At 33.6% G+C, this 26,478-nt stretch overlaps 1 protein-coding gene across 2 annotated transcripts in view; it reads right to left on the bottom strand.

Annotated features, from left to right (window-relative positions):
* LOC117213669 overlaps window positions 1-26,478 on the bottom strand; it is a 55,618-nt gene that overhangs the window by 12,887 nt on the left and 16,253 nt on the right. Inside the window, exons 6-9 of one of the 2 annotated variants that reach the window (XM_033459211.1) lie at window positions 8,734-8,950; window positions 3,658-3,819; window positions 3,097-3,294; window positions 2,298-2,407 (exon numbers count right to left, since the gene is read on the bottom strand). In XM_033459211.1, the coding sequence (XP_033315102.1) occupies window positions 2,298-2,407; window positions 3,097-3,294; window positions 3,658-3,819; window positions 8,734-8,950 (687 nt within the window). The remainder of the gene's footprint in view (window positions 1-2,297; window positions 2,408-3,096; window positions 3,295-3,657; window positions 3,820-8,733; window positions 8,951-26,478) is intronic. The other variant, XM_033459212.1, reaches the window with a different exon arrangement.

Consider the following 26,478-nt stretch of genomic DNA (forward strand, 5'->3'; position numbering starts at 1 on the left):
AACAACACATAAAGAGCAACATGGTATATGTGTCTGAACATTCTTCATACGTAAAAAATTTGATTACATTATTTAGTTTGTCGTCTACTACGCAGGAAGTTCATACGGATTTAGTAAATAAATTAATGAATGTTTTTTAACGCGGTATAAGGCAATCGTTTCTTTAACTCTATCGTAAACAAATATGTTCAACAATCTCTCCAACACTATGATAGCCGAATATCAATGCGATTTACTGCATAAAAGTGAAATTCGAACGAGACCGAATACGATATTTTGGAAATTCATGAACTGCGTTCCAAATTTCGCCGAATATTTAAGTTAGAAATAGCGATGAAAAATTGGAATTGAATAGAATATGCATGAATTCTGTATATGTGAATATTTTACAAAATACGTCAATATTGATTGTAAAAAAGAATTTTAATATCCACCTTATTTTAATGTTATAACTCGTAATATTTATTGTGTAAAATATACGCGTAAAGTTTCGAGCGCTCAAGCTTTAACGTTTAAAGACTTTCGATCATTAAAATCATCTGATGTCGTTCCGTCTGATCATTTACGAGTCTCGTCGTTTTAAAAGTTCGAGCATCGAGTACAAATGCCGACCTAAATAAAATATCTTGATAAGTAAGGTTTGGTGGAAAGCTCTGCTACTCTCAAGCTAATTTCTACTCTTTGACATTTATTAAAATCAACCGCAATGAGGTGCCATTAAAATTGAAGTCCGATGCAGACGTTCTTAATATCAGTTGTCTGATATCGAATGCTATCAAACTCTCGTAAATTTTTATCGGTAATGCCCGAATTATAGAACCAATGAAAAAATATCGCATACTTATACAATATGAGCATATTAATATTTACTAACCAACAAACATATACAATACCGTACCATTATGATTAGACCACGGAATTCTGTGCGAATTTAAACTTTTCTAAAATTTTGCAGAATGAATTTATGTTAAATTTAAAGATGGAAAAATGCAGAGTACGAGTAATAAGGAAATATATATGAAATATCCAATGTAATAGAACAAACAATTTTCTATCTAGGTTCCACTCCTTTTTTAATTATCTTTATAGAATTATGAAGCTGTATAATAAATATCCGTAGTCTACTCAATGCTTTCGAAACAAGTCACGTGTATAAGGGTGTTCAACTAACTGTATTGCTTGAAATATTGTTTTTGATAATATTAAAATATGTTCCAGGTACAACTTGAATGGTTTAGAGAGCAACGTAATTTCACATAATTAGCATTTTTCATATGTGAACGCGTACAGGAATATCGATGTTTTCTAAAACGGAATCATATATATTTTAATATATTAGCATGTATTACTCTCTTAACGTGTCTCTACAAAAAAAGTGTTAATCTGTTTATTACCTATTCGTATATACTTTAATTTAGTAGATATTTTAACTATAATTTGTCAAATTTGACGTATGAGAGGCAAAGGGAAAGCGCGAAATGGTATTCCAGTGTTTTCGTTATCTTTGCCTTTCATACCTTAAATTTGACAAATTAAAGCTAAAATATCTACTGAACTAATAGTTTTCCGACTACAGGTTATAGAAATACGTTAACACTTTTTTATCAAGAATGTCGCAATGGATCGATTAATTTATTAAATTATATGATTTCACTTAAAGAAACAACGCTAACCATCATATATCATTTACGCGTTCATCCACTAAATAAACTAATCATGCCAAATGATGCTCTCCTCGAAACTATTCGACTTGTATCCTGAAATATTCCTTGATATTATCAAAAACAAGCAAAATATTCTAGGTGATAAAGTTAAGTAGATCGCCTTATATAACTGATCAGCTACAATCCTCAGGATTTAGTCTCTTAGGCCTTGAACTCCAAATATTATCTCGAATAATATTATACTAGATTCGTTAGCACAAATTGGTAGAAATTCCAGTGCCTTCAGCGTGTGATACCATGACAGGAGTATTCAGAATGATGACACTATCAAGCATTATGGTCGACCAATATCGTGTCCTTGGAGATAATAGTTTGTTGAATCACGTGTCATGCCCCTCATGTTATCAATATCGAATGCACCGCATTTACTGACGTTAATATCGGATTTCGTAACCTTGATGCCTTGCATATTAACTTTCACAAGTGCAAGGTCAATTGTATCGCGTTTCATTAAGCCTAGACAATTTACATGGTTTCAGACGCCACGTGGGTCCCCGTTAACGAATCAATTAACGATCTCGATGTTAAATTTATCACTTCCTTTGTCCTATAATGAACGCGACTTGATATTACCTTGTTCTGACAGGAGTGGAGAAAGATGCTCGGCCCCACATGACTCGTCGCAACGCCTCTCCTGTTATACCACGTTTCTTCAATTCGTTTATCGTCACTTTGCCTACGCGCTGTAAGCAGAAGCATTAAACATAAGGAGTTAAATTAAGAGTAACGAGATTAAAAAATTTCGGTGTAGAAATACTACGAGAAAAGAGGAAGATAAGGCAAACTGCATTTATACTTCTATTTTAATTTCATTAAAAAATCCTGTAATATCGAAGTTAAATTAAAAACAATAAGGTGTAAAAGGAATTAGTTTTTAAAAGAAGAGAGAAAGAGAATGCAAATTAAATTAATACGTTTATTCTAATTTCTTGGAAATACTGTAATATCGAGATAAAGAAAAGATCGTGCAAGAAATACAGCTGATAAAAATTCATAACGCTACTCCGGTTATTCTTGTTATTCTAGTCGCTTAAAACGAAGATTTCGGAAAGTTTGAAACGTATCCGAACCCTTTAAATCGATTCGTTACTGTACAAAAATCCATTAAAAATACTTGTTAAAGCACAAAGCTGATGGCTATAAAACGAGGAGAAACATAGGTTTGAACGTTGGTTTGAACATGGATCTCAACTCAGCAGGTTTCTTCCTGTTTAAAAAGCACTATGTTATATGTGCAACAAAATCTAACACCCATAATATTTTTAGTACTCGTTATCGTCATTGATAATCACATATTTGTAGTTGATGCGACGTTAAAACCTATTTAAAAAAAAAAAAAAAAAAAATGAAACAACAGAGGAAAACACGTCACCTTCCAATTAGCCACCGCGCCTTTGCGTTGCTTCGCCTTGGTTTTCGATTTACTTTTAATAATCAGGACTCCACGCTGTTCCGAGGCTGGGTTGTTCGGGTCATCTCCAGGTCCCAGTTTAATACTGTATTCTTGCAAATAATTCTGCGCATCTTTCTGCGCGACTGCACGCTCCAGAGAAACCACGATTTTCGCCCACTGCAACCAGTTAAACGCTCTATAATGGACTGCTTCCAAAATTTTCTGACATTTTAGCTCAATTTCTTAATTAATTCTTAAATTAAAAATAAGCAGAATATATGTTATACTACGATTATAATATGACTATTTCATCGATATATCAATTTTATCACATATATATATAAATTTTTTAAAAATTTACATAACTATATTTAATCATACTTCAACGACATTCAAATACACGTGTATGACACTTAATTCTATCTGTAGACCTGCAGATCGACGCAAACGTATGATATACAGAACCCAAGGGATAGCAAACAATAGGACACGTTAATCTATGAAATCATCAATTAATTATGTCGCTGTACAAATATTTACTTGCTTCACCCATTCCTTCTCGCTCTGCTCGATCACATGCGCGTAAGTGTTGCCCATCATCGCAATCAGCATATTCAACAGCAGTATGGGCACCAGGACCATAAATATGGCGAACACCATCTTCGATAAATTAGGGTAGGTTGTGTAGCCGAGGTCCGTATACTGAAACGGACAATCGTTTCGCCTCGTTATCAGTATCGTCTCCAACACGCTCGAACGATCCGGAATCGCGGGCAGCGGATCGATAAAAATAATCGTGTCGCAAGCAAAAGTGCACGGCCATGGATTTACCAGCGGGAATCCAGCCGATTCTTCTGCTGCTTCGCGTGTTTAATTCGACGTGTTTCGACGAATCGCTAGACGAACCGTAAAACCGAGCAACGACTTTTAGCGGACATTCTATGCTTTATAAAGCTATTTATGTGGTGCTGGTGCTGGCGTGGTGCAAACTTTTATTCGTTTGTCTTTTTAAGGCAAAAAATAAAAGGAAAGAATATACAACATAGGGAAACTGATGAAATATACCGAAAAATGTAACGTTATTCGCGCAGACAATTCGTATTTGAAATTCAAAATTAATGCGTACCGTAGCGTTCTATGAGGTGAAAAAAGGTCGGCTTTGCCGTAAATTTACACTTACCATTAGAGAAATTTTATTCGCGGATTATAAAGTAATCGCTGTAACAAAGATCGAAGTGTAACTGTATTTCGTTAAGAGTTTGCATCGCAAAATGTTTAAGTGGCGCAAATTCGATAACCTTTCTCTGTATGAGTTGGTCGGAAGCTATGCTGATTAAGTCGGTAAATTAAAATGCATAGAAGAATGACTATTACAAACTTTATCTCTGGAAATTTTCCTTCGAATTGACAATTATTTATGCAATCTTCTTACGACAAATACGTTTACGAAAATGAAATTCTTCTTTGAGACATCGAATACTAGTTTTGTACGTGAATAATGTGAAATTGGTATATTTCTAAAAAATGGAATTGATCAGTTTGAGGCTCGTATGACAATATCTCTCTAGACATTAAAGCTATGAAAATGTTGATGCGGATATAATAACATGTTTTACGATAAACAACATAAAACAAATAGACGGTGAGTACGGGCTTTAAATGTTTTCAAATTTCTTGCTTAAAAGCTGAAGTAAAAAATCAAATTCCGATTTAAATTCGTATTAAAGTTCCCTAAAATACGTAAATTCCAATTTTCCCTCTACAAAACGTACATTGAATTCGAATCTTGACGGACATTTTTTTTCACTCGGAAAGTTTGCCAATTTTTATCTAGGCATCGGTTTTTCAAATTTGATAATCTGCCGATAGATCGTTTTCCGTAGACCAACGATTCTAAGCAAATGTTTCACAGGGAATAAATTCCCTCCCTTTCGTCGCCCGACAGCATAATCGATTCGTTAATTACGCGAAAGATATACGAGATCTCGGGGAAACGCGGTGTGGCGCGTTATTTTCTAGCAGGTCCGGGGCCGGTCGTTGAATGTAATTCAATTAGCCACGGATACAGTGAGCGCGCGTTGCGAATTGTCTTGATATTTCATCGGTGAAATTCGATTAATTGAAACGCAGGAAACCACGCCGCGAGGCGAGCCAATTTTTCCCAACGCGCGTGCCGGCTTGCAACTCGCGATCTATCGATTGCCGAACGAGCGAGTGTTTCTCTTCGCCCCCTCTTTTTCCCCTTTTACACGTGCCCGGGAATTGCGCATAGCGCGAATGTTACATTAAAAATGAGTTTTCCGCGTTGAATATTCTCAACTGCGAAATGACGACTTTTTTTCCTATTCTTGTTTATGGTACAGTGGCTTACGAAAGTATTTGAGCGCTCCTGAAAACTTTTTATGGCCGTGACATAGGTCGTGTCGCTTTTTGACGTTAACTTTAAGCCTGTAATAATAATACTTACATTTATCGTTGATCATTGTGTACTTTGTCATCATTTTTAGCGAACCCCTACGATCTCTCGATTAACTTTTTTATTGCATTTTCCAAACATTTGCGAGGCTTTCAATTAAAAAATATCTAATCTATTATCAACTTGATATGTCCGCTATCGTTGGTCTTTTTTAAATAAATATATCATGCGCGTTATATAAAACATTTTGAAATCTCATTGGTACTGTAACGAGACACAACTATCGCGATTATATTGGTAAAATATGAAACAGATTTGGAAATGTATGTGGCAGTTACAAGATACTCATTGAAAGCGTAACTTCGCAAAGATCACCAAAGTAATTGAATAATCAAGTATTCACTATATTGTATTTTTAAAGCTACTATTCATGCTGTATAATAATTACTCACTAAATGTAAAATACATTTTCAAACCTATTCCAGTGGTTTCAGTACTTTCACTGGTTTCAAGATAGTTGCGTTTCATTGCAGTGCTATCGAAATTTCAACAAGTTTCGTATAATGCAAATAATACACTCGTAGAAAAATTCGGTGATAAACATTCGAATACTTTCGTGAATCACTGTACATCGATTCAAGTCGAAACGATACCGTTCATACTGAGAACCCCTGTTACTTGGAAATTGAATTTTCCTGAAACCGGAAGAATAGTTCTTTCATAGTATTGTTGTACCGTTGGTATCAAAGAATTATTCTTTTATTTATCTTTTTTTCCAAATCTCCTCATCCTCTTTTTATCTTCAACGAATAACATGGAAACAAGAATTCTTTGATAATTCATTTTGTTGCAGCAGTTTGGTGGATTGGAATACATTTACAGGATGATCGCGAAGAAAGAAAATAAGTTACTTGTTATCTTAAATAAAAAGTAGTGAAACTTTGAAATCCAAACTGAAGATACTTCATTTTTCATTTTCATTAGCGACGAAATTTCAATGATTCTATATAATTTTCTTTCATATCGTAGAAAATTAGATTTTAGTAATTGGTAAATTTTAAGTAAATCTTAACTGTAGCTTTGTAAAACTTTGTAAGATATTTTTTACTAGATTCTCGTGAATTATTAGTATTTTATTATTATTTTATATAGAAGCATCATTGCTAATAATACGAAACAATGATATACTAAAATAAATATAATTACAAATTAATAACAACACGAAATAACAATAAGGTAATCATTAACTAACCATTATGTCCTAATCGCCTTTCACCTATTATACTCCTTAATAATCAAGCATTAAATCATTAACAAGAACCAATCATTTATTTTATTATTATTTTATATAAAAACAGCAACATTAATAATACGAGGTAATAGTACACTAAGATAAATATAACTATAAAGAATAATAACGCGAAAAAATGATAACGTAATAGTTAAGTGATTATTATGCTAACCAATAATACTTTTAATAATATTTTTACACCGACTTAATGTATTCCTATGAATTATACTGGACGTTATTAAACTCGTACGAACGATTCGGACAATAAATCAAACGAATTACTTTGAAAAAATAAGAAGAACAGAAGATTCTGTCGCTCTAACAACGTGACGGTTTCTTGTAATCCGAAACGGGCCAACGTTTAATCAGAAAAACAGGAATGGCAAGTATCTCTGATTGAAACTGATTTACGAGCAACGTTTAAATTCTTAACCCTTCCACGGTAACCGCTACGAAAAAAGCTATGCTGGAAACACCGCTGGAAGTTATGCTCTCCATTGACATGCAGACACTATTTATCAAATTGCCCGATCCTTCTCAACATTCAACTTTTTCCTCCTATTGAAAATGCCGCGACTGAATTTATGTACATATGTACATAAAGCACGTAACAATCCGCACAACCTTAAAAAAGAAAGGTTGCAAACGTTTCAAAATTTCCTTTCACTCCTTTCAAACGTCAATAGTTTCCTTTACGCGTATTGGAGGAAATATTGTAAAGAAATAAACATGATCTCGATCGAACTATAATTCGTATGATGACGGAAAAGAATGTAAGACTTTTTCGATTCTGGAATCATTGGTTATTTTAACGTCCAGTTATTTTTTGGAAGTACCATTTCGGCAAAGGAAATATTTAAAAGTTATGTTTACTAAGGCTCAGAGAATGTTCGATGGAATAAGAAGAAAGGTACTGAATCATTATTGAGGATGCAATAAAATCGAACATATAAACGGGAAAGAACAATAACGTGTATTTCGTTTTTAGTAGTCAATGTCGCTAAAGTGATTATTAAATAGAAATTCCATTTACGAACCGTGACGATCATATTACACCAATATAACGTACAATGTATGTTCTAATTCCTTTCAACTCTGTATAAATACTTGTGCTATTGCTCGTACTGATTGCGAATCCATTTAGTTAGTAGGAAGTAGTAACCAATGTAAGTTCAGTAAATATGTCTTTACAACGTCACTGGTAACGTAATAATGTGTGGTTGCTAGTAGCTAATAAGCCGCTGCGACACTAAACAAATAAATAGATAATAATAACGTATAACATACATATTACGTATGAAAAATAGTAAAACTTCGTCTATTTCTATTTTCCTCATAAATTTATCATTTATAAGAATATCACAATTCTGCGATAATAAAATAAAATGATTGAAATAAAATTTAATATTTAACAATCTCGTTATCGCATATAACACTCTCAATCCTGATTTGTATAGTAAGCAACGTACATAAACGATGTTTTATCAGATCCTCTCAAAATTCAAAAACTGTCAGCTAAATTATAAAAGAACGAAGTTTGTTCACTGCCAAATGATTAAGTAATTAATAATTCTCCTCTTCAAACTTTCTACTTCTTGATTTGATTTCATAAAACCTTCTTTGCTTCGTTCTGGCATAGATGAACGATACACAAGAATAATGTAAATACATTGCTCTGTTACATGCTGTGTTATTAAGCGGGTGATGGCCTTAGTCCGCAACGAGCATTTCGTTCAAAACCTCGTTCAAAATACGGTGTGTTCATAGTTATGAAAGGGCAGAAGTAAAAAACGGAGATAAAGAATAGGCGTGCATCCTAGCAAACATGTGTGCACGTGAATACATACGACAATAGTAGAAATAACCGCGACAATAAAACGCTGATTTATAGGAAACGGGGGAGGCTTACGTTATAATCGCCGAGGGTTATCTGAAACAGTGCCATCCAGGTCGAGTGATAGGAACTGTAGAGGGATGATTTCACTCCCGGGAAGCCTTTGTACAAAAAGTAGAACGACTGGCAAAATCCGAACAGCACCACCATGTAGATTATCCCGAAGGTCAACATGTCACCGGTTATCATACTGTAGACCATGGTAACGAATGGACCGGTCAACCGGATAGCGCTGTTAAAACAATCGAAAGATACATAAAGGTATATATGTGTGTATCAATGGCCGTACGATAATGACGCGTTAAAACGCGTCGACGATCAGATATAGCGGTTGCATCGTTTGTCCGCGCACAGATTTCGTCGTGCGTCCTTCTGTACGAATGCAAACAGCCAGAAAGGGTAGAAAGAGCGATAGAGAGCTGGTATGTATTACTACACTGCGGTTTTCGGTCCATTTTTGGTTTAATAGTATCCTGCTGTTGCTAAAAAAATTCTCCTTCTTTAATTTTTGCTTAATATTGCTTTATATAATTTGCTAATATTTGCTTTATTGCACTTTTGTATTTGCAATCTGTCAAGAAGAGACGATACGTAAATATATGTAGTTATTTCGTTACAGTAACATGCGGCTTTTCATAAAAGAATCTTTCCTAATACGCGTGAATTTAGATTTCGCTTTTGTCACAAAGTTGATTTTCTTTCTTTTATTTTTTGATACTACAATAGTCTTTTTGATTAATAAAACAAGAGTGAGACTAGACTATAAAAATTGGAGATCTGTAGCAGTAAACCGTTAATTGTATTCGAATAAGGAACGCTGCACACAGGGTACAACTTATGCAAGAGTGAATTTAGCGCTAGTTAGTGTGTAAGTATAACGATAAGTATTGTTATCCAATCTAGGTAGTTAAGCATGTATCTACGAGAGCTCACCCCAGAATAATTAGATTAGCTTCAGCGTCATTACGGTTCAGCTGTTACGTTTACGGTATTATCAATGTTATGGCGTAATTTTTGTAAAAAGAAGTTGTAGGCAATGAGCGTTTTTTTTTTTTTTTAAAGAAAGCCTTGTACGTGTGTGCTATTGCAGTCTTATCACGGGAGATAACAACCGACATGATCGATGGAACTGGATGTCGTCGTGAAAAAGCAGCATTAAATGTTACAGTGTCCAGGTTTAACGTATCATAAAAGAGAGTAGTAGAAAGAATAGAGAGAGAATACTGGATTATTCAACCACAATTTGGGTCTTATGGTTTTGATTCCAGTGGAAGGTTGATTATACTGGTCTGACAAAAAATTTGTCTATGCATACATTTTTCTATCAACTTTTTTATTATTGACAATGCATTGTAATAGTGTGACACGTTCACGATTTATTATTTCATGCATGAGTCCATATAGCGATCTATTCCTGCATCAGTCATGCTCGGGGTCAGAAATCATATATTCTTTTTTCTACATATTACAAATGTTTCTCTTTTATTCGTTCATTTATTTTTTTCCGATAAGTTGTAGAGAGAACATATACAATAATCGCGTTGTTTGTGAACAATAAGTAACAGTGAATATTTCCGTATTGTTTCTATTCAAGTTGCGCGGAACGTCTTGTTTTGAATAATGGCGAAGCAGATTGTCTAACCATGGAGTGCTTCGGTTCAGTTAACGTAGTTTGCTTCCTAAGAGAGAAGATACGTAAACCTTCTAAGCAAACATGTTCTTTTATGAAGCTTATCTCGATGGCTTGATACCATACATAAGATGTACTATTGATTTTGGATAAATTTTACCTTTGCGCTACTTGCTCTTGCATATCTTATACGATACTTCTTTATACAAAGTTACAGCTCGAGCAGATTATTTAATCTAAGATGAGCTTCTTATTCTATTGTACGTACCAACATTAATTAAGCTCATTAAACTACATAGTCCCGCGCCTACATACGAAGAAGATAGTTTCTGCTTACAACAACAATGCTTTCTATTCTAAAAAGTTATTAGTTATATTACATCTTTCACCGTAGCTACACAGTTAACATAAAATGATAACATTCTAAATGATAGTACATGTGGCGTTCTTTACGAATTAACTTCTGGCACGAGACATAAAATTAGCAGTTTCGTAGCTAATAATTTTTTCATGTGTTCTAAAACTAAACGTTGCTTGTGAAAGGGTAAATCTAAAATTGGCTATCCTAGAATTATCAGAAATATATAAATTACCAAATCTCTTTTAAAATAAGGATTTTTGTCCTTTTCACATTTTATTACACTATGGAAAAGTTTATAGTTTATACCATAGTTCATGCTAATCATTACACATGTTTCGTGCATTTAGTTGATAAATGTACGGTCCTAGAATGTTCAAGGCTGTATTAATATTAGGTTGTCCGGAAAATGTCTTTCTTTTACAGATACATCTTTGACAACAACGCATCTTTATACAAACATGAAACCGACAGATTTGTCGAACATTGTGATCTTTAGTTTGATAGAACAAAATGGATCGTACGTGATTCAATAAAATAATATAAAACGGAAAATGTGCATCCATTATTTCCTTATAAAATGAAAGAAACCTTTCGGACGACCTAATAATTTTGCAATAAAAATTAAACTAAACTATCTGTAAGGAGGAAAGAAGCAGAGATTCTGTATTAAATATTCGTGGAAAAATATGTATAGGTGAAAAATATAAATCTGCGATCTTCAAGAAGCGCCGCATCGTTCTAGTAATTTCCTCTCTATTTTCCTTTCACTTTGTCTCGTATCTCAAAGAGATTCTCGCTCTTCAGCGAGACGCAGCTTTAACAACGATGAAGCGTCACTGTCATTGCGATATCGATGAAGTCTCGTGTTCCTTTCAAAGGTACCCGTGCATCGTGCAACAGATATCGATCCTTTCTGTGTTTACTGTCAACGGATGCAGTCGTATATAACGTGAACGTGTTTAACGTCAGTTTGTAGACAGGAAGGCAATGACTGGCGTTTGATTCCTGAATACAATGCGATTACGAAGACACTGATCTTCTAACTATCGTTACCAATGGTTCGTTAAAGTTACTCGAAAAAAGTGACATTTAAAAACATTAAAGATTAATATCGAATGACACTAATGATAATTTATCAATTTATTATTGGCGAGAGAAAATTTGAAGTACAGGAATAAAACGATGGGACAAGTTAAATACGTAACTATTTTATTCTATATGTATATCATGATATTAAAATCGTAGAGATATGACAAGAAGTGAGATTTAAGCGATTCATTTGAATTCCTAATAATTTTTGTATCTGCATTAAACACAAGCATTATTTTCAGTGTAATTCATCGCAATTGCTTGATTATTGCCGCAACAATGTCATTATATATTTTTCCAGGTATTCGATTATTTCTTTAGAAGCAAATATTCTGGGAATTTTACAGAACTGGTTATAATGAAAATGTAATAAATATAGCAAAATCAATTCAACATATTTATCCGGTCGCTGAGTTTTATTAATTATTGCCTGTAATACAGTGCGTTTTATTTAAAATAATTAAGATCGTGTCCACTATACCGTTAAAAGATAATTCATATGAAAGATCCTTGTCAACCCGTCGATGTTTTACATTCAAAACAACGGGATAATTAGCTTATGTTTCCTTTTCTATCGTTTATTATTCTAAATTTTCATAAAAATCAATACAGTAATGTCATTATCCGGACGCCTATTATCCGAATACCTTAATATCCGAACGTTCTCTTATTCGAACACTTTGTTATCCGAATATAATATTTCCAATAACAGATGCTTTCTCTGTTTTAAAAGTGCACATTTTTACTGGTGTTCATATACAATGTATTCTTTTCTTTATTTTATCGAGTGGATTCTGATTATAAGAACTTAGTATGAAACTAATAGCGTTCTATTATACGAAAGAAAATACGACATAATTAAAAAGCTCGAAAGTGGTGTAAGTACGATAGAATTAGCGAAAGTACACGATGTTGAAAAAGCGATAATCACAAACATTAAAAAATATGATATTGAAAATTATCTAAAGCGTGTAGATGTCTCAGGTACTGGTAACATTAGAAAAACCTTATATACCGATGTAACGAATGATGTTTCCATTGCAATAGAGGCGACTAATAACAACGATTTTATACAAATGGAAAGAGCAAACGAAAGTATTAATGGAGTGTCTTCTCATGTCGAAGCATTGGCAAAGTATTCAGAAAAAGGCTTCGATGTTTCGAAGTACAGAAGGATTGTGACTCTACGCAGTTACTCATGTTGCAATAATTATGTGATTTAGCAGCTAGAAAGATATGGGAATAAACATTTCAAGAAACTATCAATCTTAATTGGTATTCGAATAAATGAAATTTTGTATCAGAAAAGTGACAGTTCTATTATCTGAAAATTCTATTTTGTTTTATTCGTTTTGTCTCCCTATTAGATCGGATAAGGGAGGCTCTACTGTACTTCGCTTGTTCGTGGCAGACCTGAAACTGGAATATTCACCTCTTCAGGACAGACGTAAAATTGGAATATGTATTTACTTCATCAGAACAAGCTTTAAATTGAAAAGTTCTCGAAACATTGGAACAAAGATAACTACTAAAAGCACGATCGAAATCCAAAGAACCACAAATGCATATGTCGTCTAATAAACATAGTAAAAATTACAAATTTTAATAACTATTAAATTAATAAAAATCAAATAATTACTAGCTCATAGTCTGTCGATCCCTTCAACAACCGCCCTACCACAATACCCATACCTCTACCAGGCTGCGTAATTTATTCGCGAGCCACGCAATAGCTCTAGACAGCGGACATAATTGCGAATGACGTGGATTTGAACTTTGTAGCGAAAACCTAGTGGCATAGTGCGTAATATAAGAGATCACATTGTACCTTTCGAGTTTGTCATCGGTTTACAGGTCATTCCGAGTGGACCGTGGACAAGTTCGAAACAAAATGCCGTGAAGAGAGATAAAGTTACTCCTATTACCAGTGCTATCGTGTTGTCGATCGCTCGTCACGTTAGCTGTTTCATCGGCCGTTGATTATCCGATTTACCAACGCGATCGGCGTTCAATGAAATTGAAGCAGCGCGTAATTCAAGCCGAAATCGCGCACGGGACAGGACAATGGTCGCGTTTCCTGAATCGAGCGCCAGCCGAAATCGATTTTCGCGACACCGCCAGACAAACGACAGAATGGAACATTTTTAATCTTTCGTTAACACGGATAGACTCTTTCTTTACATTTTTCCTTTCTTTCTCTTTTCCCTTCTTGTTGATAAGGATTTAGAATCGTGTCGACTTCCGATCTAAAAATCTACAGACGTGCAACATGACATATGCTGCAATTAAATTTTATGAGAAGCTTATATTAATTTCTTATAAGTAATGTTCGAATCCAACGAAGCAAAGAAGAGTCGATGCATATGGAAGTCACGTATAGCTTATCCGTGGAACAAAATTCATCAGAAGTAAGCTAACTTATTGGATTAAAACGATCTAAAGGATCAATTCTTATTATTCAGACATTCAGTGGATTTAGGGAAATAAAAAATTAGATTTACAACAATGTTCTAATGTTATTAATTTAATTAATTTTTCATAATATAATAATTCAATTTTGAACTTAGTTCTGTTCAAAGAATAATTATAAAAGGTTCTTTCAAGCGTAATAGGTGTGTGATATAAATCGTAGATCATACTATGCGCTTCAGAACATTGACCAAAACTATAATAGATAACTATAAAATCAGTCGTAGATATTTGTCAAAGAAGCGAATCTTCCTCGTTGCTTAATCCAGATTTTATCAGTTTTACACATCGTTCGTATTTAATTTGTTCCTTTCTTTTCACTTATTTTGATTTGATATAGCGTACGGATAAATTGGCAGAATTGGATTATGTAAAGAATAGGGAATTATATAAAGTCAATAGAGAAATGACAGAGTGGAGGAGGCATCGATCCAGGTACCATTAGCCAGACCGACAGCTCAGTCCCTTCTCGCTTCCGTTAATCGATCGGTGACCTTATCTTGTCAAGAGTTACCGGTAGTCATAAATCTTCGGTTTTTCCTAACGCGCGAAGTTCAAGGGAGGATACAGTCGCTGTAGAAATTAATAAGATAGAGATGCACGAGAGAGTTACGAAGATGGTGATAGTCGGAGATGTTGAATCTATGGAACGTGGTAATCTTTTATAAGTTTGGAACATGTATAATGAAAGTTTGTGAAACTTTTTTATATATATTGTATAAATTTGTTGCTTCTCCTTTCTGTTTATAGGTATCATGTTATAACCTGATTGTTTAAGAAGAAGCTATTTTTTGTAATAGGAATGAAGATATATAATGGTAACATATAATGCATAATTTTATATGTTTTAAAATTAGAAGCTGATTTGTATCGTATAGAGAAGTATCGCTACTTTGAGCGTGGAATATTTTTCACCACTTTCTTGTATCTTGTAGTTTATCGCTGAGTAAAGGTATATCTAAATCTGACTATGATTCAAAGTAGTGAAAAGAAAGTGGAAGTACAGTAGGTCGGACATCAATGAATTAAAGAAGTGGTAAGATAATAAGTACATATAAAATATTTCTAATTTAAAAAGAAACGAGAAAGATATGTATATGTGTATAATTATTGTTTCATAAATAACAACATTTTCATTTTATATATATTAATCAAAAGAACGATTTATCAAAATATATTCTGATACCGAGCAATTCCCGAATAAAACCATCTCATCTAAATAAGCAATAACTAATGGAACCACAGATGCACTTCTGTTCAAAACGCAATAAAAATGAATTCGGACGTACAAATCTCTCTGGATGAAAAGCTTATAACAGCAAGAGATATTAAAAAGCCAATAAGAAGAAAAGTATTTTAACTTACAGCATGTTTCGAAACAAATAACACGGGAACATTAAAACAACTACGAATTTAAGTTACAAAGAAATAAATAAATTCATCTAAACCAAAAGATCGCTTGCGATTCAAATTTCTTAAAAAAGATGACTAAAAGGTATTGAGTTTTTATAAAACCCTCTATAATTTCATGCTACTCGCGTTTATATATTACAGATTCGTTTATATTTGAATAGATCTATTTCAAACTAATATTTTATTCGCCTATGAGTGTAATATTACGCTACTTTATCACTTAATTAGTACATCCTTCTATTAGTATTCTACTCATAGAACTAACTAATTTACAATTTTCAGCTAAAATTAGGAAATTGCAACCAATCATTTTCCTCGCAAAGGAACAAGATTCGAGTTACAGATAGATTTAAACGATTTTCGACTTTTCCTATCGCTAGTATATGTACGTATGAAGAAAAAAGAAAGATAAGAAAAAAGTAGGCTGATTATAAGCGAGAATAGAAGAACGAGGAAGAAACGAGCACAGATTCGTTTCTAGAGGGAAGCGAAACGCTGGCCTCGCAAACCCGAAGCTGATAGCATGGCTCGACGTAAAAACAGGTTTTATTTCATCGTGTTTCCTTCTCTTTTTTCCTCGCATTTTCCACCATTTTTCCTTCCTTCTTTTTTCCAACTGTATAACCCGAATCTCAAGTAACATTTCTCGTCCCTTGCTCTTTTCTGCGAGTAATCGAACTTCAACAAACGGAGAATGATTCCGTAAAATTCACGGGTATACGGACGATGACAATTATTCGACGGTTTACCGTAGCCGCGACATTTTGAAGGACGATGTTTCGTGGAAATTTACATCGACAGGCTGACTCGTCGTCTCTGTTTTATGTTGTACGCTCGCTACCACCGATTTATACCCGTTCCTGCGCCACTGTCTCGTTATTTCACGCGCCATTTGTATTATTTAGAAGTTATTCGACGCGTCCGATTTATGTTCGACTCTTCCCCTGATTTGATTGGTCGCGCCGTTTTTATCATACTGCGCTGTACGAAAGTCGAAAGGAACGATGTGCAATGTCATTTTAAAATATTATCATTCTATAAACTGATTACAACGAGTATATAACGAATCGTATAGAACGTTTATAAACTCCACGTCTATAAGTATCTAGTCATATCGTATAGATAATAGAGATAACATAAGAGTTAACAACCACCAAAACCCACTAGTTACTCAATTTCTTGACACGTCGGATCAGATCCGCAGGCTAAAAAGACATTACCCTTTAGATTTAAGCACTAAATTAGATTCAACTAAAATCAAATACACGATAAGCACTTATTAAACACAACATAGTACCAAGCCAGAAAAATTTACTTATAATCCTCAATGAGAATTGATTGTAAAATTCAACCAAATAAAAAAATCGTATAGATTGTAAGACATAAGCTGTAGTCATGAACGAAAAATTAATGACTAAAAACAATATTTATTATCAGGCTGCGGATTTTTTATGCATTTGTAGGAAATTTAAAGATGCAAAATGTCAGAAAAAAATCATACAACGTATAGTGCTTTCTACATATAATACTTGAAAGGTAAAGCAAATTTTTTAGCAAGATTATTATTATTTTTAATCATATTCTCAGAAATACGAATGTGCATGAAAATCCGCAGTCTATTTATTACTTTCTTGTGAAATCACATTATAAATAATCAAATTAATTGTTCTTTGAAAAAGGTTAAATACGCAAAGTGTTTCAGTTGTTCGCGGTCAAACTTTGTCAGGCTCTATGGGTATAAAATTTTAAAGATGTTATACATTACAAATGCAGATCGTTTGAAGATTTATTGAAATGACAAACAGTCGAAAAGATTAGCTTCCAATATCACCAGATTTCATACCACTTTTATGTGTCCTTTATGCATGGGTTACTTTGGAAACAAGGGATATCAAACAAATACGCAATACGTGTAGCGAACTGATAGCAAGATTTCATCGACCGATTCAGTGATATGAAACGAAATCAAAATGAACTTCTGGTATACACATCTGTACTGATCCTATAGAATTAAAATCATTGCAGATCCTTTTATGAAGTATTTTTTTATATCGTACCTTGTTCACATTTTGTGACAATAATGTATATCTACATCATTCAATATTAATTTTGAATATTAATCTGAAATAATAATCAATATAATTTTGAAAATTAAACATACGTCTGTGGTAGGATCTTGCTAAGTCTCATTTATTGCAAAAACACGGTTTTGTGTTGTATATGTACATTTTATATTGTATGTAAAACAATGACGTGACTTATTTGTATTAAAGCGAATACCAAACAAAGACGAGATTCTTATATAAAACTCTTGTTCATTCCTCTAGCTTCTTCTCTTCATATTCCTATATCTGGTATAGTCGGATAATTCCTGAGGCTTTCTAAGCGCTTGATACGCTTAGTGTTCCTGGAACGTGATGCAGATTCTGACGGAACCATTTTGTTCTCCTTTGGAATTGCAAATAGAATTTCAGAGATGCTTAGCGTTTACGTTGTTTCATTGGCATATATATATTAGATAATATTTTTTCAACGAAATTTGTTACGTAACTATACAGTATAATCTTTTCGGCGCGTTATTTTGTTTCCTTTCCAGAACTTATCAACGTTTTATCGCTCATCTTTTTAATTTTCCAATTAATGTGAGTATACGTATGTAGGGAATATTACCAGCGACATATATTTTATTCGTCGTAATCAAACAAAGTAACTTAAAAATACAGTGCTATTGTTTTTGTCATTTCCATTAAAAGATATACATTATGAAAATTACTTTCTCCAATTGAAAAAATCGTGCACACGATTTATTACGCCAGACTTCTGCGAATATACCGATTGGCTACTAACGAATTAATCGCCGATTTGATGATCTATTGAGTCTTTAAAGACTTAACTTCTCGTTAACACTGATACAAACATTTAAACGCCGTTCCTATTTGTCAAATATTTCATAGAAATAACCAACGTTTAATTCCTACTAATTACGTAAATTCAATGAAACCTACTCTGAAATTAAAATCTAATCAACCGAATTTTCATAGGCTCCGGTCTCTCATTAGTATAGACACGTTAGTCACTAATTACGTTAAAAATACATTGGTATCCTTAAAGAAAGAGAAAAAAGAAAAACCGATGACAAGAAACGAAATATCCCTTAACGTCAACGTCGTCAGTCAGAAATACGAAGCTCCATTACGATTATCGATTTTGCGTAGTATAGGACCAAACAAGAGAAACTCTACCGAGAGAATCGGTTTAGCCCCGCCAATAGCTGGACAGAGCTTATGTCAGGTTAACTATAGCCTACAAATCTGAATTAGGTTCTTGGATGGTAGACATTCGATTCATACTTGGCTCAACTCTCTCTTCTCTCTCTCTCTCTCACACACACTCTCTCTCTCACTCTCTCTCTCTTTCTCTCTCTCACACACACTCTCTCTCTCTCACTCTCTCTCTCTCTTTCTCTCACTCTCTTTCTCTCTCTCTCTCTCTCTCTCTCTCTCTTTCGATCGGAGAGGATTATACCTCGTTAGGCTTGTGAATCTAAACTATGCGGGTTAGCATCTCGGAGCTAGATGAGGCCGCAATTATGTTCGCTTCGTGTACCTATAATTAGAAGTCTCGGCACGGTGCTTTCGTGCCGACGAATCTGAAATATTCGGCCGTCAGGTAACAGAAAATTTCAGCTAATCGTTATCCACTTCGAATAATCGTCTCGCGATGATGTATGCGCAGTACGATTTGATCCGTGTGAAATCATGTGATTGGGCGGTCGAAATAGGCTGGAATTGCAAATCAAAACGTTGAAATTTTCTATCGAATACTAATGCTTACGCAGACAGACAGTGTTCCGTGAAAGTAGGACAAGATTATTTCTGTGAGATGGTTAAATATTAGCAAATTCTATACAGGACAAGTGATTAATTTTTGAACGGCTGATTTCTATAAGCATGTTCTATGATATTAGCACATGCTGGAATGTATCATGCATTTTGAAACTTTATTTTAGTACGGAGAAAGGGAGTAATTAAGAACACGAAATGCGATTTAATGTAGAAAGATCATTCAAAAAGTATTTCCATCGTGGAGTTCGGAAAATTGATGACGATTGTTGAGTAAATGAAATACGGAAATCATTGTACATACGTATCAACCTACTATGATAGGATAGGTATAACACGAAGTAACATTTTTTTAAACCGACGTTACTCTTTTATTAAACATGCTCGTTATTGCTAATCTTCGGTATTTTATATCCACTCGAGATTCTTTTATTCAGTCTGAGGTAAAACTTTCAGTTTGAAAAGAGGAGTGAATAACAACATCGTTAAAAAGTTTCAGTTCTCCATACTTCTTTCCATTATTACCGTACAAACCGTTATTTACTCTAAAAAAATATTTTCGTAGTTTAATGGTACTTCTGTAATTAATAACCCTAAATTCATCTATGATTCGAGAAATATTCAATGATTTCGAAGTTCGATGAAAAAACCACAACATTTGTATCTTTCCGTTATATTTCAGAATACAGAACAACCTATAATTATTTTGTGCATTGAGAATACAAATACAAATGTATACAAATAATGTAATACAAATACAAAAAACAAAAAAAGAATACAAATTTGATTTTATATGAAAGAGACTGTTTTTAAATTAAATTAATTCATTTCCTATAAGAATTCATTAACTCTTTAAAAAGGATGCAAGAAAGGATTTTCAAGTTTCTGACCACACGCTCAAGAAATAGCGTACTGAAGATATTGCAAGCGAGGACATTGAAAAAGTGATTGCTGTGGCGAAGAAAGTAAGCCAAGAAAGCCCCGTTGCTAAGCAGTGAGTACAGATTTGTATACCGAAGGATGTAGCAGGATATTTGGGAAAACAAATCGTGAGAAGACTCGACGTTTCACCAAAAAGGGCGTACCGCACTCTGCAGGCTAAAAGATAATGCTTCCAAACTTCTCGTCGGTGTCGGATGTGCAATCATGCAGTTGCAAAGTGCAATTACGCTTTTTTCCCAAGTGGAGCTCCATACTTTTTGGTGAAACGATCTACTTATACGGTTTCTCATTCTTTTCGAAAAACCATTATTAGGTTTCTGTGGCGATAGATATGTCTATATAAAAATAACTGATTACCAAAGGAGAAATGAAGATTTTCTCTTATCTTAGTTTAATAAAAATATTCCCTTGTTAATCCTTATGCATTAACCTCTCATTAATCCTGTTTACATTCCTACAGAATTTATCATAATTATAACTGGGAGAAACGGGAAAATGTTCTGCATCGTATTATTTCAAATCATTATGTCATATAATCATTAAAAAAAGGTGTCATCATTCATATACTCGTAGCTTTTTAAGACCTAATCAGTATTCATTTGCAATTTAACTTAATCAAGCTGATATTTACTAGCCCAGTATAGTTTTGAAATTTCAGATCCGAACTTTACAAAATATTTATTTCTAACTTTTGAACGTTCCAATGTTATAAGCATTCTTTCGCAGTTATAGTTTTTAATGCACTGTTAGGAATCAATATTTAATTAACAACATAAATAAAGACAAAATACTAAAGAAAAAATCTTTCTTTGCTTTCTATAAGTTCGGAAACTTTTAAAAGGCCTAGAAAACTTTCACAGGAAAAGAAACAAATGTTTTCTTTCTTTAATAAATCGCGTCGTGTAATCGCCAGGACTATAAAATTAATCTAAAAAAGAAGAGGGGTAACGATGAATGAGAACGCGAAGGAAAACGATGATAAGTAATGGAAACAGAGAGAATCGTAAGCGGAAGTGGCGTAGAATAAAGCGTTTAGGGGCGAGAGAAACTGCATCGATCTGCAGTTAAATTTCGTGCGAAATTAATCTCAGGCGCAACGGTGGCTTATTGCCAAGTCAACGGCAGCAGTTATAGAGGACAAGAAATCTGGTAGCGGGTGTTCGAAAGCCTTTGAGGAATTACGCTCCCTATACATGTACTTAAACGGAAAGCCAGAGACAAAAGGGCGTCCTGATGGACAGTAATTACACGCCGGAACGCAGACGCTTTTACGTAATATTGCTCCAATAAAGAAAATACGTTTTCGACGCGGCATGCGGACGTTAATGCTGTGACGCTCGTTTTATCTCTCATTATGTCAAATTAAATTAACTCTGCCGATACGTTTTTCCCTTGTACACAATAAAATGGTTATTCCATCGACTTATATTTACTTGTTTTTCAATAAACAATGACGTGTCATTTGAAAAAATTATCATGAGCTTCATACGACTCTCGAATTTCCTGAAATTGTTGACAGTATAGTATGACTAAGTTAGTACAGTTAAAACTAATTCGACGTTATTTTGTTGATAAAAGATTAAAATGATCTGAAGATTTCATATGGAAAAGGTTATACAAATTTATCAATCTTTCCCTTATCAAATACCCGAAATTGAAAATGTCGCATAAAAATTAACGGTTTAGATGGTTTAAATTTTGTTTGCGCTTTGAAAGATTTGATTTGAAAGATTGAATTACGGAAATGAAACCTAAATATCGTATAATATGTATAATATACATTTTCAAACGTTTAAGTCTCTTATAAGTGCAGAAATATCTGGGATTTAATAATTGTTGCCAGAAATTTTCTACAATTTGTTTTGCACTAACATAATCACCGAACGTATTAACATCGGACACGTAAACAAACTACTTCATACAACAATTTGCTCTGAACTTATCCACTGTAAAATCGGGAATTTTAATGAAACGAAATGAAAATAAATTCAACGCAACAGTTCGTGCAACTAACAATCCTAACATTTTCCACATTCGGATGCCTCGTTTCAGTCCACCGAGCAAATTCCACTCCTCTCGAATCCGAAAAACTCACGCTTCGCGTACAATTGATATTTATCTACAATTACCGACGTCACGGCTCAAAGTACGAGGTCAGAAAACAAGATGCACTATCGCGGTCCAATAGGGTCTTGCATCCTTTTTCGCCGTTTCGACGCAATGGTTGCAGACGCTCGTCAAAGTGATGGTGGAAACCGCGCGAGTCAAAGAGCGTTCTTCGACGAATTGCCTCGGAGCTTTGCAGCAGAAGATAGAAAAGAAGTCGTCGTCGACGTCATTGGGCCACACCAAAGAAAAGGCAGCAGATGGGGGAGGAAGAGAGAGAGATGGAGGGCAGAAAGTTCTGCAGTAATATCTGCAGGAAAGTGGCCACGAAAAGGACGCGGCGGTGGAGAAAAACGATTGCCAAGAGAGGCGTGTGTATGGTAATGCGAAATAGCCGGCATTATCTCGTCGTAAATCACGTGAAAAGAGGTTTGAAATCTGGAGGCGCTATCATCCAACCGATTATAAATGCCTTTCTTCTGGTTGCTCCATTCATTCCTAGGGAGAAAAATCGCGCGTACACGGCTGCTGGTGGATTTTATTTCGGCTGATTATAGGGTCCTTCCTTTATACATATTGGATGCGTTAATTCTCCTTCGCCTTCTTATACGTATAATATTAGATCAGAACGTACGAAAAGTCTGGTTTCTTCAGTTAAGAAAAACACGTTTTACGTTTCATCGGGCTAAATTTATTAATCTGAGTTACTATGTCGTTGAGATTAACGTGCTTATTATTATTAATTAACGTGCTTATATTATTAACGAGAAACATGTACCGAGTTGTCTTCGCAAGTCTCTGTTAATCACTTTCATTTAATTTAATTCATTATCCATTTAATGATATCGCTAAAAGAAAACTTAGAGAACCACTGACGGATCGTACGTTCATTACTGACACTTTCAAATACATATCAACGTTATCTATGCAAATCGGCTAAACAATTTTTAAGGGAAAATGTCTCAAAGTTCACATATATTTGTTCTACTCTTGCAAACAGAATATCGAAGAACTTGTAGCGATAGTTCAAAGAAAGAAAGAAATATAAATCAGCATTTAACTTTATACATATATGTTATCAGAGGAATGCAGAAAAATAATATGTTACATAATCTAATTGAGATAAAGAACTCGAAACGTTCGACTTTACATGTTACAACCTATTACGTACAATATATTCGGTTACTTGGGAGTTTATATATCTAGGAATAGAAAGTATGATGTACTTTTTATACCTAAGATATACAGACACAGTACTTCTACAAATTTTATGATTTAATATTTATAGCATTCTGGGTACGATGTGCATTATAATATATTCTATTGCTATAATAGTAGTATAAAGGATTCGAGTGGATGGAGAAGCGATATTATGCTAGAAAGGACGCGATAAAAAGCAATATCAATCGGATAGGAACTGAGTAGAAATATAGTAAGGACACAGAGAATAAGAGAATGAAAATGTAAGATTTGAGCGAAAGATTAAGACAGAATTATAAGCCAAGGATTTTGTAAAGCAAGCCCATTTCTTAGCCGTAAGGCTAAAAATAAAGAATATTATCAATGATACTAATATTTTCTGCTGCCTGTCATTTTTTTGCTAATAATAAAAACTCTAAAGTATAGTTTTTGTACGTAAGATGGTGTTATGTATGCGTGTGACTGACTGAAAGCCCGCTAAATAATAGAAGTCCTCTAAATAATCATTTAATCACGCGAGATAATAATCATCTATCTTGTAAGACTGCAAATAACGAATATTTATGTAGCCATTAATATCACTATGTTTCCACTTAAGAGATTTAAGACAAATTACGATTTAACATTTTGTATTATTTTTAAATCGCATCACATAATTTTGTATGCTTCTATTAAATAATCAAGTTGGTATACCTTTTATCATTGATATATAATTTCGTTTAATTTATAATATAAATGTAGTAAATTTGTGCTATTGATGTAACGTATGCGCGCCATTACCAGCGATATTAATAATCCTGAGTATATTAATCAAATTTATGCTGTGATCATTACATATCATTCCAGGAACGGATATAACTCATAGTTATTTCACGTCAAAATCTAACCAGTTGGATTATATGTCAATTACTTAGTTCCGAATTAAATGTTTGTTTTCGAATGATAGTCAAATTCTGGATATTCGAAATCTTAAATTTGTTAAATTCTCTACATAACAAAAAGATAGTAAACTAGCAAAAATAACTATAACTGAGCGTTGCATATATTGCAAACAAAATTAACATATTTATTTACTATTACGTTGCAATAATTTGTATATTTGCTTGACATCCATTATATTTTCAGAAATATTTTAGAAATGAAAGTAATTCATTCGTTTAAAAAAAACGGAACAACTTTCGACATAATTATAGCTATAGTAAATAAGGAGATACGTCGAAGTTACAAAATATCGTCGCAGGTATTTTAAATAGCACGTGTAGCCAACGTTGCATGACCAGGCGACATAATACTTAATCAAGCATTCTTTTATCACTCTTCATGAATATTTCTGTCATAAGCTAACTAGCCACCAACGGAATTTCAACGGCGAAACATCCATTCGACATCGTCGTTACCTGCTATATTATTAACAAACACCGATGCCGTTAATAATTCACATTCTATTAACGAAGCGTAGCGTAAAGTCGCGCTAGATAAATGCAGGTTTGTAAATCCTCTCTGCTAATGCAACGGTCACACACGAAATTTTAGCAGTTAATTGTTGTAATAAATGCGTTAACGTAAGTACATATAGCAGTGAACTATATAAGATAAGCATACAATGTATATTAATATATTCGAGTTTATAAAACATTTACCGTACTTCTTTTCAGAATTTAATTTCAATGTCAAATGGTAAATTATTCGTGTCCTTTATTGGAGAAATATAATTACTGATAAACATCGAGGGTCATCGCTGACTCACGCATAGTTCTTTCGATGCATTAGACATTAAATCAGCAATTTCTAAGTTCACTTCCTTACGATGCAATCATGCTTAACTAACATGCAAATAAAAAGTTGATAAACATACAGCGTAGAATACACAGACTGTGAGCTTCTAGTGTGGTGAGTTATCTTTTAGATTATTAATGAAGCAAAGATACAGATTTTAAGGTAGCTATTTTTATAAAAAAAGGAATAAAATATGAAATTAATCGATTTGATTCGATATAATATAAATGAAGTTAGAGAATTTGTTAAATATGTTACGAGTAATATTTATCGAATATGGAATCAAATTTTGTATAAATTAATACCTTTTAAGTTCTATTTTTCAAGTAATTTTAACTGATTGCTAAGCAAAGACATAGAAGATGAAATAAAAAGTTCCTTTCGAAGCTCCATTTTCATTTCAGTGATGAAAATCTATAGACATTCGTTCCATTTCAATGGCAGAGATTAGTTCATAGTCTGGAGGCTGTTGCGATCATTCTATTACTTGTTGCTGGCTTAATTAGCATTTACATGTGTGGAAGAAGTTTTGGAACAAGTCATACATCAGTAATACATCAAACAACTCATCAGTTAAGTAAAGTAAGCTTCTTATATAATTTCCTATCGTATCTTCTACTCTTAAGAACATACATATATTTAATACATAATTCCAGTGAGAAGATAACGCTTTAACTATACGAAGTCTGTAATGTATTCAAGAAGTCGCTATCTTAGATCTAATGTAACTACATATAAAATAAAAACAGTTTTTCAAAGCCGTCGATATTGTGACATTAACATTACAATGATTAAATAACTTTTTATCTTCGTTAATTAATACTCTTCGGAAATTGCTAATCGCTAATTATCTCTAATTACTAAAATAATAAACTTACAGGTAATACAATTAAAACTTATGTCGTTATTAATGAAATAAAATAAAATTAGTT

This window comes from Bombus bifarius, unplaced genomic scaffold (genome assembly GCF_011952205.1).
Source record: "Bombus bifarius isolate JDL3187 unplaced genomic scaffold, Bbif_JDL3187 scf7180000009125, whole genome shotgun sequence".
In the NCBI taxonomy this organism is placed as follows: domain Eukaryota; kingdom Metazoa; phylum Arthropoda; class Insecta; order Hymenoptera; family Apidae; genus Bombus; species Bombus bifarius.